General features: G+C 34.9%; 1 protein-coding gene across 2 annotated transcripts; it reads left to right on the plus strand.

Moving 5' to 3' along the window:
* Window positions 1-488: 488 nt before the first annotated feature.
* On the plus strand, window positions 489-13169 carry LOC103520099. 2 transcript variants are annotated; one of them, XM_026831353.1, is made up of 4 exons: window positions 489-615; window positions 9861-11794; window positions 12534-12929; window positions 13012-13169. In XM_026831353.1, exon 2 carries the CDS (start codon window positions 9868-9870, stop codon window positions 11683-11685), a length of 1818 nt encoding a protein of 605 aa, XP_026687154.1. In that variant the 5' UTR covers window positions 489-615; window positions 9861-9867; the 3' UTR covers window positions 11686-11794; window positions 12534-12929; window positions 13012-13169. The 2 variants fall into 2 exon arrangements, with proteins under 2 accessions (XP_026687154.1, XP_008483418.1); XM_008485196.3 differs by lacking the exon at window positions 13012-13169 and having other exon boundaries at window positions 9861-11788; window positions 12528-12902.
* Window positions 13170-13377: the final 208 nt, after the last annotated feature.

Below are 13377 nucleotides of genomic sequence, written 5' to 3' on the forward strand. Positions count from 1 at the left end.
ATCGATACCTACAGAATCATGCACATAGGTACATTGGAAAACGGGGAGTGCAGGAATTTGAATTGTTATTGTATCAAAATTGAGTGGTCCGGTGCCAGACTTGCCTAACCCACAAATTTGAAAATTTCGAGCTACCTCCATTAGAAGGAAGTACTAAAAAAGATGTGTTCTCAGCATCGACAACTATGTTTCCAAATGTCTGATGACATGATATACTATGTTGCTGGAATACTTCATTTCAGGGTTTTAAAATTTGGCCCAACTTTAGGTCTCATTATCTCAATTTGAAGAAATTGAGGGTTAGGCAAGTCTGGCACCGGACCACTCAATTGTGATACTTACCTCAACAAGATCACACATAAATAAAGAAAAATTATTACTGATTCAATCTTATGTACCCCTAATGAAAAATACCGTCTCTCTTTTTATGCCTATTCTATATACTTAAATGTTATATTTATTACAATTTGATTTTCATTTTTTTTTGTTACAGATTGTTAACCTTTTGAAGCATGAGAGAAGAGCTCGCCTATTCCTAGAAAGTTTTTCGCCACATAGAAGTCAGTTAAATGTAGATCTGCTGTATTTTCACCCTGGATAGTTTTTCTTTGATCGGTGAGTATTGATTTCACAACATGAGTACCTACTCCTTGTATTAATACAGATAAATGGGGATTTTGGGAATATTAACTCAAAGTTAATCAAATCAGTCAATTAGATTCAACATACTCCAGTCAATCTAATTGTTCAAATCGTACAATTTATATAGAAGACGTATTGTATTAGTCAACGGTAATTTGAAAGGGAGATGGAGAAGAAGATAAACTGAAGAAGATAGATTACGATGGAGCTAATACGAAGGACGAAGAGCAGAAAAAGAAATAGACGAGGAGGAGGAGGAGGAGGAGGAGGAGGAGGAGGAGGGAGAAGAGAGGATTACAAGTCGAAACTAAGTCAAAATTATTGAAGAATCTTTTTCTTCTTCTAAATCGAAATCCACATTTTATTATTTTCAGTAGGTATTCCATTCAAACTCTTTTTAACCTGAAATTCAGTCACCATCTCATAAAATAAGCTTTTTTGAGAGACTCAATAGTTTTTCTTTGATCGGTGAGTATTGATTTCACAACATAAGTACCTACTCCTGGTATTAATATAGATAAATGGGGACTTTGGGAATATTAACTCAAAGTTAATCCAATCAATCAATTAGATTCAACATACTCCAGTCAATCTAATTGTTCAAATCGTACAATTTATATAGAAGACGTATTGTATTAGTCAACGGTAATTGGACACCCTGCCATTGTGCGTCCATTATTAGAATTCTGACCCTTATATCTAACTCATTTTCCTCTAAGTACTGATATCTAACTGCTAAACTAACATACCTCCTTATCACCTTTCACAAACCAACGTGCAACGTTTAACTTTGAATAAATGGTACCCGCATATTTTCACCCCACTTCGGTAGATATGTGAGGATATGTTGTGTGTATTTCAGCCGTTCCTTTTTCACCTCAATAGAACAAATCACCATAATTTTATTGTTTAGTACTTCATGTCTGGAATAAATATTATTGTTATTTTTTAGAGATCACAATTCTCACCAAGTCTCCCTTGGAACAATTTCAAGTGGCCACACTTTCACAAAAGAAGAAAAAAACATAAGGAATGATAGTCAGGTCTGAAATAATTGCAATGTTTACATTTGTTTGGTGAGTTTGGAAATGTAGGTTAGTTGTGTATGTGATGTTTAGACGTACCTCTCTATACTCTGGTTCGAGTTGATTTCTTCAATTCACAATAATAGGAGAACAGGACTGTTTTTTGAACTCTAGATTTTGGAGAAAGGGAGATGGAGAAGAAGATAAACTGAAGAAGAAGATAGATTACGATGGAGCTAATACGAGGGACGAAGAGCAGAAAAAGAAATAGACGAGGAGGAGGGAGAAGAGAGGATTACAAGTCGAAACGAAGTCAAAATTATTGAAGAATCTTTTTCTTCTTCTAAATCGAAATCCACATTTTATTATTATTATTATTTTCAGTAGGTATTCCATTCAAACTCTTTTTAACCTGAAATTCAGTCACCATCTCATAAAATAAGCTTTTTTGAGAGACTCAATTTAGGACATTCGTTGTGAAAAGGACTCTCATAAATAAGCTATAGTGTGGGCCATGCTAGTAATGACTATGGTACTAGGATCATCACCTTCATCTGAATAAGGTTGCATATGCTGATGAAATTTCATATGCTATTGCTATACATTGTAGTAGGTATACACGATATCAAGTACCTACCTATCTCACACCTTGGTAAATGGGAATATTTTTCAGTATCTACCTAGGTATAAAACGTATTATATTATCATCACATCTGTGAATCTAGATTTCACACAGTTGACACAGACTTTTGGAAAGATTATCTCGTCGTTCTTGTAATAGGGAGGTTACAGGATCAAATCCTGGGTTGTGATAAATTTCTAATGTTCCATTACTGGTTGAAATACTCAACGAAGATTTTGCTCTTTCGTTATTCGGAAAATAAGGTATAAAACGTATTATTATCATCATCACATCTGTGAATCTAGATTTCACACAGTTGACACAGACTTTTGGAAAGATTATCTCGTCGTTCTTGTAATAGGGAGGTTACAGGATCAAATCCTGGGTTGTGATAAATTTCTAATGTTCCATTACTGGTTGAAATACTCAACGAAGATTTTGCTCTTTCGTTATTTGGAAAATAATATCTCTCAATTTTTCTATTATGCATGGTCTTAACCTCTAGCACTATAAATTAGAACAGTGGCACAACCAAACTACAATAATTTCTACAATAGAATCCGCAAGTAAAAAAATAAAAATAATAAAAAATAGGATTGGAATAATTTACCTACCTGTTTTGTTCAAGAACATCTCAAATAAATTGTTAGGAAAAGAATTCAATTATAATTATGTACATTTCTACAACAGAGGTACAGCAGTGCACCAGGCCAAGTTCTACAATCTATACAGTAGCATTATTGTATTAAATTTGGAACTGTTTGTTCGGTAGACTAAGCTATTCTCACAAATAGAAACTTGAAATATTGGCAGAACAAAGAGTAGGTTGGGATTCACTGAAAAAAAGGAAAAAAAAAACACCGTTAAATTTGGAATCTCAAAAATTCCAACGCCCTAAAATCGGTTAAAAGGATGTAGACAGTGTAGAGTAATGTAGACTTGTAGAGAATACTAAAAAGTGAAGAAATAAGAAAAGTACTTTTTTCTAGTACAAAATAGTCCATTAGTACTAAATTTGTGGAGACAGGTGACCAAAAGAAGGGTGAGGGCAATGACCTTACTGTAGTAAATCACAACCTTACGCTTACGCGTACCTAAATTCCGTAGTATTTCTGACCTTGACACATTTTCCGTCTCTCTTGCACAGAAGCGTCATCTGAACGAAAAACATGATGGCCGCTTCGAGTTTGCGCATGCGCTCTACTGTCTCAAGAGTAAATCGTGTAAACGAATCTTACAGAATCAAAACAAACAATTTTCCCGCGAAATTTGAATTTTTGATTTTTGTTAAATTTGAAATTTTGATTTGAACCGAAAACAAAAAGTCCTGAGATAATTGAATTTTTGGTTAAACTAGGTATTTGTTAATATTCTTTCACTAACCTTTAATTATTTCTTTACTAGCCAATTAAGTCATTTCCTGCCCCTCTCCAGTCTCCATTACCCAAATTACTATGGAAACAGTAGGTAAATCTTTGCCAACTGTAAAACTATTTGAAAGTTGGAGAAAAATATAAAACTGCCTGAATAGGGTAAGTAAGAGAACTTTTTGGAGGAGCTAACTTGGCCTTTGTGTTTAACAATAATGTTTTCCAAGTTTTTCTACTGAAAAAACAGCTTAGCAGTTAGAAACATAATAGCTAATACATCTGTGTCTTCTATTTGGTATAAAAGCAAGAACCGAGCATGAATCCAGTGGCTGGGTCAACCTATGCAGTCCCAAAGTCCCAAGTATTAGTTGTTGTCCAAATTTAAAAACTGTAGTTGATGATGTTGTTTGTAAGAATTAACTTGATGGTAACTTACCTACCTAAATCGGTTAGTCTCAGACATTTCTTGTTAGTTTAGAACAGTGTACCGACTGTCTATCTTGTGCCGGTGTTGGGTCAATAGGGCTTTTGATTATTATCTACTGATATAGTGCCTGCATTTTGTCATTAGGTATTATGGCACAAATACCTACAAGTACACCTTTTCACATGTTCAGATGTGGCCGGTGTTTTTTTTATCAGCCTCTCAATCAGCCCTAGATAGGGTGATTGCTTTAGGCTGACATTTGGTTTGGCTACAAAAACTTTACAAGTGCTATTTCTTTATCAAGGGAAATTTGAGGTTTGGTATCCTCCCTGTTAGTCCCCCAGTCAGACCTTTAGACCTTGGCTAATGGATAGCTAATGTAAGTAGTAGTAATTATTTAAAACTAGGGAAGTTGTGACATAATAACACAAAGAAACTGCATTTACATATTTAAAACTAGGAAGCAAAATACAATAACAATATGGAGAAAGGTAATGAAATAACATAAACCTATGTGTAAAGAAATAGAGAAAATTAACTTCAATGAGATTTTTTAAATTTGATAAGATAAGCTTAAAAATGGACTAAGAAACCATTGTCCATAGTGAGCCAAAAAGAATTGAAGAAGAACCAAGACACAGCTTTCTGGTTGGCTTCAGAATACTAAAAAGTGAAAAAATAAGAAAAGTACTTTTTTCTAGTACAAAATAGTCCATTAGTACTAAATTTGTGGAGACAGGTGAACAAAAGAAGGGTGAGGGCAATGACCTTACTGTAGTAAATCACAACCTTACGCTTACGCGTACCTAGATTCCGTAGTATTTCTGACCTTGACACATTTTCCGTCTCTCTTGCACAGAAGCGTCATCTGAACGAAAAACATGATGGCCGCTTCGAGATAAAAACGGTTCCAAAACACATATATTGAAAATAGAAAGTGAAAATTGATGTGACTTTTTCTTGATAAAAATTGGTATTCCTGAGAAAAACTTTGAAAAAGACTAATCTAAATGAAAGGACGTTATGTTATACGATGACGTAGTCCTACATACCCATTTTGGGATTGGGAAACATTACTGTCTCAAGAGTAAATCGTGTAAACAAGTCTTACAGAATCAAAACAAACAATTTTCCCGCGAAATTTGAATTTTTGATCTTTGTTAAATTTGAAATTTTGATTTGAACCGAAAACAAAAAGTCCTGAGATAATTGAATTTTTGGTTAAACTATTTGTTAATATTCTTTCACTAACCTTTGGTTATTTCTTTACTAGCCAATTAAGTCATTTCCTGCCCCTCTCCAGTCTCCATTACCCAAATTACTATGGAAACAGTAGGTAAATCTTTGCCAACTGTAAAACTATTTGAAAGTTGGAGAAAAATATAAAACTGCCTGAATAGGGTAAGTAAGAGAACTTTTTGGAGGAGCTAACTTGGCCTTTGTGTTTAACAATAATGTTTTCCAAGTTTTTCTACTGAAAAAACAGCTTAGCAGTTAGAAACATAATAGCTAATACATCTGTGTCTTCTATTTGGTATAAAAGCAAGAACCGAGCATGAATCCAGTGGCTGGGTCAACCTATGCAGTCCCAAAGTCCCAAGTATTAGTTGTTGTCCAAATTTAAAAACTGTAGTTGATGATGTTGTTTGTAAGAATTAACTTGATGGTAACTTACCTACCTAAATCGGTTAGTCTCAGACATTTCTTGTTAGTTTAGAACAGTGTACCGACTGTCTATCTTGTGCCGGTGTTGGGTCAATAGGGCTTTTGATTATTATCTACTGATATAGTGCCTGCATTTTGTCATTAGGTACTATGGCACAAATACCTACAAGTACACCTTTTCACATGTTCAGATGTGGCCAGTGTTTTTTTTATCAGCCTCTCAATCAGCCCTAGATAGGGTGATTGCTTTAGGCTGACATTTGGTTTGGCTACAAAAACTTTACAAGTTTATGGCACAAATACCTACAAGTACACCTTTTCACATGTTCAGATGTGGCCGGTGTTTTTTTTATCAGCCTCTCAATCAGCCCTAGATAGGGTGATTGCTTTAGGCTGACATTTGGTTTGGCTACAAAAACTTTACAAGTGCTATTTCTTTATCAAGGGAAATTTGAGGTTTGGTATCCTCCCTGTTAGTCCCCCAGTCAGACCTTTAGACCTTGGCTAATGGATAGCTAATGTAAGTAGTAGTAATTATTTAAAACTAGGGAAGTTGTGACATAATAACACAAAGAAACTGCATTTACATATTTAAAACTAGGAAGCAAAATACAATAACAATATGGAGAAAGGTAATGAAATAACATAAACCTATGTGTAAAGAAATAGAGAAAATTAACTTCAATGAGATTTTTTAAATTTGATAAGATAGGTAAGCTTAAAAATGGACTAAGAAACCATTGTCCATAGTGAGCCAAAAAGAATTGAAGAAGAACCAAGACACAGCTTTCTGGTTGGCTTATTTCTTTGCTCATAACCTGAAGAGTTCACTACTACAGACCATAACATTTACCATCCGGTCTCTAGTCACTAGCATAATTGCTGATAATACAGGTAGAGGTCATTTAACCTTTCCTTAGGTACAGGAGGAAACTGAAGCTAAACCAGCAGGTAGGTAATTGACAAAAAATGTAGGATACCAAAATAGAACAGGGACATTAGTTCACTTTGTAGTAGGTATAAATACCTAGGTACTTCGGAATTCGAGTTGATGGCTAGGTAATTTGAGAACAGAATAGAAATAAATACAGAACGTTCATATTATAGATAATATAGATCATAGAGAGATCGAGAGAAACTTGTCAAGCCATAAATTATGGGAAATTTTAAGAAATTAAATAGAAGTTAAAATTCGCCAACAAATAAGCACCGGTCAGATGAGAAGAAAAGAAAGCAGCTTTAAGAAATGACAGAGAGCATGAGATAATTTATACTAGGTACTCTAGGTAGGTAGTGATAACAATAAGAAATTTAATGTTAAAGAAATTAAGTTCGAGAGACTCTAAAGGGTGCACGTGTTTCTATTGAAAATCACAAATTAGATGTTTAGTTTTGCACTATCACGTAGGTAACGTACCAAACCTGATCGTCTAAAGGGTGCACGTGTTTCTATTGAAAATCACAAATTAGATGTTTAGTTTTGCACTATCACGTAGGTAACGTACCAAACCTGATCGTCATAGCTTGGAGGAATTGGCGGTGGAAAAGAACTAATGATTTCAGGTTCAGGATTCGAATATGATCAGAAATATTTTCATTCTCATCTCATGATGATGGTCCATGCTGTTATGTTTGGGAAAAAAAGGCTCAGAAACATTTTAGAAAATGGACTCAAGTTCTGAGGAATGTCAACTTTCATTTTCATTCGAGAAGTAGGGCTAAAGTAAGAATTTAGATGTAGAACTAACGAATTTGTTGGGTAATAGTCGGACTACCATTACTTTTTCACCAGTTTTCAATCAGTAGGAGAAGCAAACATTACGATGACAGAATGATAAAAAAGCTATTGTAATGAAACGCCTAAATACAATTTAGTTATGCAATGTGCGAAGAGTTAAATTTATTTGATGAATATTGAGGGCTTGGAGAACTTTCCATTTAGTGGTCCGTGGCTTGAGCAAGCTTGGGAACCTCTGTTCTACGCCTATACAAAAACATTGCACATTGCATAGTCAAAATAAATACCAGGCATTCATACAAAATATGACACCTTGTAAGGGCGGGAGCTAGGTAAGAACAGACCAGTAACTAGCAACGAATAATAGCATGATTAGTGTATTAACTATCGATGAATCACTAAAGTTAAGCAACATTGTGTCTGGTTTGTATCAGGATAGGTTACTTTGAAGGCATTTAGCACGTGTTCTTTTGGTCCTGTAAGTTTAAATCAGATTGAGTCAGCTTAGTGTGAGGGGTCTTTTTCTTTTTAGCCCGTCCTAATATGGTAGCACTTAAAGTGTAGGTCGACTTTTTAATATGTTCTTTTTGTTTACTAATAAAGTTTTCAGATATTTTAGTTTTATTTTAAATATCAGTGCCAGTGTTTTCAATATTACTATAGCGAAGCTTTTCTTTCAGCACGAACTATTGAAATCCTGATTAACGGCCGAACCGTACATTTCTTGGAATCCGGCCTGAGGACTCTTTTGATCTAGGTACATAAATTATCGAATCTCTCTGAAAATTTTGAGTGACCTGAGGCTAAAGGTAAAGTTGTGAGATCCACCAACTCCTTTTCAGTTTTTCCACGGTATAGCCCTAAACAGCGGAACTTTGGCCCTGAAAAAGGACTGAACTGTACCTTCTGGAAAAAAAAGGCTCAGAAACATTTTAGAAAATGGACTCAAGTTCTGAGGAATGTCAACTTTCATTTGAGAAGTAGGGCTAAAGTAAGAATTTAGATGTAGAACTAACGAATTTGTTGGGTAATAGTCGGACTACCATTACTTTTTCACCAGTTTAATACCTCCTTATCACCTTTCACAAACCAACGTGCAACGTTTAACTTTGAACAAATGGTACCCGCATATTTTCACCCCACTTCGGTAGATATGTGAGGATATGTTGTGTGTATTTCAGCCGTTCCTTTTTCACCTCAATACTCTACCAGGATTCAGTATTATTGATGTCTGAAATGTGCTGGTTAGTCAGTTATCAAATCCATTGTCACACTTGGCTAGTCGGGCTTCTAGCTATTATACTTACTGTTAATGAAATTCTATGTGTTATGAAATGAGAAGAGGTACCCACATGTACGTACCTACCTTACTCACCTATAGGCACCTCTTTTGTATTATGTTGCATTATTATTATTGTTATTTTCGTGCCATCTACCCATGCAAAACAGAAGTCTGTAGTTTTCATCTCTAGAGTTTATAGTATGGAATGGAAAATGGAATATATTTCTAATTTATACCTGGAAATCATAGAATTCTCTTTTATTACGTTTGTACATATTTTCCTCTATTTTATGAGAAAAAACGTGGTTGTCCTAGTGACCAAACATTAAACAAAACCACCCCTATGACCCCTCTGTCAGTTTGCAATAGTTCTTAACTGAATCTTGATTTCTAATCCCCCTCTTGATAAGTGAAAAAATAAACACGACTTTTGGCTTTCAGTAATTTTTGTCCTCGAAATTCTTTGAAAGTAATTTTTGGCAGGCTCTGACTTCATGGCTGTGTCAAGGGCACCAGGCTGTAATATTTTCTCGTATTCATTGATTTTAGTAGAGGGTGAATACCTTGTACCTACTATAGAATGATAGGTGCCTATATCTTGATAAATACGTACGTACGCGTACGATATGTACTGTAGGTATTAACTATACATAATTATATAAAATGTTGATGATTCTCAAGTAGGTACTTATTTTATCCTCAGCGTATTTCTATTTCAGGGAGGATGTAGGAACGGTACTTACTGACAATGTAACCGAGAGAGACAAACACAATTTCCAAACTGAATATTCATGTTATGCTATGAAAATAATAAACTCATTATAATATTCACAGTTTAAATTAGCACGTACCAATAGTACTGTAGCAAGCATAGTGTGTTGTTGTGATGAAATTTATAATACCTATGTGGGATGTGGGGTAGCCTCATGTCTCGTGCCCTCGTGTGTTCACTTTACAATGAAAACCTATGCTCTTGTTGATATGTCACTACAAAAAATAGGATGAGGACATCTCTTACAAGACAGGAGGAAAGTTTGTGATATTTCTGCTTATTAAATAATATTATTTTAATATTTCTGATTGTTTCAGGTTTCCGATGACAAGAAGCGCTCAGTCATTGAAAGAAGAATTGGAGGGAACTAGAAAAGCATTGAGGCATCAAACGATACGATGTCGTCAATTAGTATTAGCTTACAGCACAAAGACAAAGGAAACAGAGCTGAAATTAAAACAGAGCGAGGACTTGCGAGAGAAACAACTGAGCCATCTCTTACGAGTGCTTTATGTTCTGGAGGCTAAACTACGTAAGGAACAAAAATCTATTCGAGAACAACTCATACAAAAAGATACTGTGATAATCCAACAAAGAAAAGAAATTGAAAGTCTCAACAACAACTCGGTATGTAAACGTTGTCTGAAGAAAATCAGTAAGGAGCGTGAAGATGAGGCCTATGAAATTAGAACTGAGAGTAGTGATGACACGTCCTACAATAGTGGAAGCCATTCGGATGACCTTGCAGCGGAAAATTCCAAGCCAGACCTCATAAGTTCCATCACATATCCTGTGAGCAAACACAAGAGTGTGAAAGAGAAAGTACAAAGTCGCGATGTTTTCGAGAAACAAATTAAGAAGTCCGTCAAGTTCGATATTAACTTGACAAAAATCTCAGATCTACATGAAGAAGAAGGAACTCATTATTCGGATGAGAAATGTAAACCTAATGAGGAGTACACCTGTAGCAATGGTGACGACTCAGTGAACTTTAGCTCTAAGCAAGAGGATCAGATAGAACAGGTGAACGGGGCTCCTAATTCCAATAGCAACATTGTTGAAACTAATGATTCTGCAGAACCAGACACCGAGTTTCAAGATAATCCTGTGCTTAAATGTGTAAATCAAATTTTGCTTAGAGATAAAGAGGATTATGAGGATGAGGGAGATAACGACGGAGCCAATAGCATTGGAATAACGAACGGGAACATTAGAAACAATTTAAATGAGTCTCCAGGAAAAGTTGACATGGTCAAAACAAAAATTGGTGGGAAAAGTCCTGAAAAAGTAAAGAATCAAACTGCCTCAAATGTTAAACCTCCACCCCGGGTGCCTCCTAAACCTTTGAATTTAAATTGGGTTGGTCGCAAAATATTCCCCATTGACCACAGCTCGAAAATCAAAAGTAAACTTGCCTTTATGAAAAGTCAGTTCTCACTGGACAATTTCTCAATGAATATGGGAGGAAGTCAGAGCTCAGACGATGAACTTTATGTGATTTCTAATTCTGCCTTGGATGAAATGGATGAGGTAAATGAAAAGTCCCTCGAAACTATAACTACTAAGAGAAATGTTACTGGAAAAAACATCATAGGAAGCGGGAAAAACTTGAGTTTTAACTCACTACAAGACATAAATATGGAGATTATAGAGAGAAAAGATAAAACAGATATCTCACCCAAAGTTTCGCTCATGGTTCGAAAATTTGAAGACCTTAGAAGTCATGACAAATCCAAGTTGAGTTTAAATGAAGAAGAAGAAGATTTCGGCAATAATGAGTTAAGAAATAACTTTGAGGAGTTTAGTTTTGACGATTGTGAAGTTGGCAATGTAGAAAATGAAGCTGAACAACAGGTACAGAACGAAGATAGCTCGGCACCTAAAAATAATAGCAACTTGCCACATCTACCACAGGAGAATGGAGTAACGTATGAAAAATTTCTGGAAGCTACTGGTTTAAGTCAAAAATCCATAGTGACACCTAGTCGATTATTAAGTACACGAAAGAATATGATGAGACCAAAGGATGTGAAACATAGAAGTAGGGCCAAAGCAGCTGCAGCCAATTATGTGGACAGATGTGGTACCTCAGAATATGTACTAGGATCCACTACTAAATATTGGACGGAGCCATTCCTGTAGAAATATCTACTAAGAATTGTTAATTAATAATTAATAGAATAATATAAAATGGTACTTGTACCTTCGTCCAGTAATTATATTATATCATAGAATAATATATTAATATTAAGAATAATATATTAATATATCAAGCGTCCAATGAGGCCCAGCTTGTTCTTTTTTCTTGCTCTCCCTCTCTCTGTCACCTATTCAACTGATGAATTCAAAGTTGCAAGTACCTATATCTATAATACTTATTACCTTTATATGATACAATGGATACACGTTCCGGTTTTGATCTCATTCGACTCGAGTTTCGTCCATCTCCATCATCGTCAGTTTCCTTGAAAAAGTCCACGGATTGTATCATATATAGGTAATAAGTTTTGTAGTTACCTATTTCATAACTTTATAACCCAAAACTTATTACCTTTATATGATACAATGGATACACGTTCCGGTTTTGATCTCATTCGACTCGAGTTTCGTCCATCTCCTTCATCGTCAGTTTCCTTGAAAAAGTCCACGGATTGTATCATATATAGGTAATAAGTTTTGTAGTTACCTATTTCATAACTTTATAACCTAGGATGTCTAATATAAACATATTTAATAATAAGTACCTATACCTACCTACTTTCTCCGATTTTCCCCTGAACGAGAATTTTTTTTTCTTTACGACCTGCAAACCTTGACACAGGAAAACATTGATACTAAAATAATAAATATCACTTGATATTATTTTATTATGCATACTTCGTTGGGAAATTTGTCATTGATTAATAGGAAAAGTGGAAGCAGTTGTTTCATCGCTACGAAATAAAAACAGCGGTGAAACACTCATCTTTTAAAAACCTTAAAACTATTAAAACTCAAGTCAGTATGTAGCTCTAGTTAAAGTAATAAATAGGAACGTACTTATAACAATAAATTGTTTCTTATTACTTAAATCAAATGTTAAGTAGATTTAATAAAAACTACGTTAGCCTGAATAAAACTGTCCCTTTATTTTTAAGAAGGGTTGTAGTATAAGTGACCTTAAGATGATTTTCTCACCTTCCTAATTACTTTTCTCTAGTCAATGATCCACGAGACGTACTGTCGAGATGTTTTTCTCCCTCCTGTGTCTCACGCTATGGTTCTGTTGATGAACTTTTATTGTATTTTAAGTTTTTAATAATGATTATAACCAAAGAGATGTCTATAACATTGTCCTTTATATTATGGATTTGAGAGCATAAGTTCATTTTTTTCCCTTAAAATAGGTTACTGAGCTTAAACTTAGTAAAAGTACCATTTGCAAGGCGTGTACTGCCACCCATGTTCTAATATGGTCCCTTAAAATAGGTTACTGAGCTTAAACTTAGTAAAAGTACCATTTGCAAGGCGTGTACTGCCACCCATGTTCTAATATGGTAGCACTTAAAGTGTAGGTCGACTTTTTAATATGTTCTTTTTGTTTACTAATAAAGTTTTCAGATATTTTAGTTTTATTTTAAATATCAGTGCCAGTGTTTTCAATATTACTATAGCGAAGCTTTTCTTTCAGCACGAACTATTGAAATCCTGATTAACGGCCGAACCGTACATTTCTTGGAATCCGGCCTTGAGGAACTCTTTTGATCTAGGGTACATAAATTATCGAATCTCTCTGAAAATTTTGAAGTGACCTGAAGGCTAAAGGTAAAGTTGTGAGATCCACCCAACTCCTTT

The sequence above is a fragment of the Diaphorina citri genome, unplaced genomic scaffold (assembly GCF_000475195.1).
Source record: "Diaphorina citri unplaced genomic scaffold, Diaci psyllid genome assembly version 1.1 scaffold3217, whole genome shotgun sequence".
NCBI lineage: Eukaryota > Metazoa > Arthropoda > Insecta > Hemiptera > Psyllidae > Diaphorina > Diaphorina citri.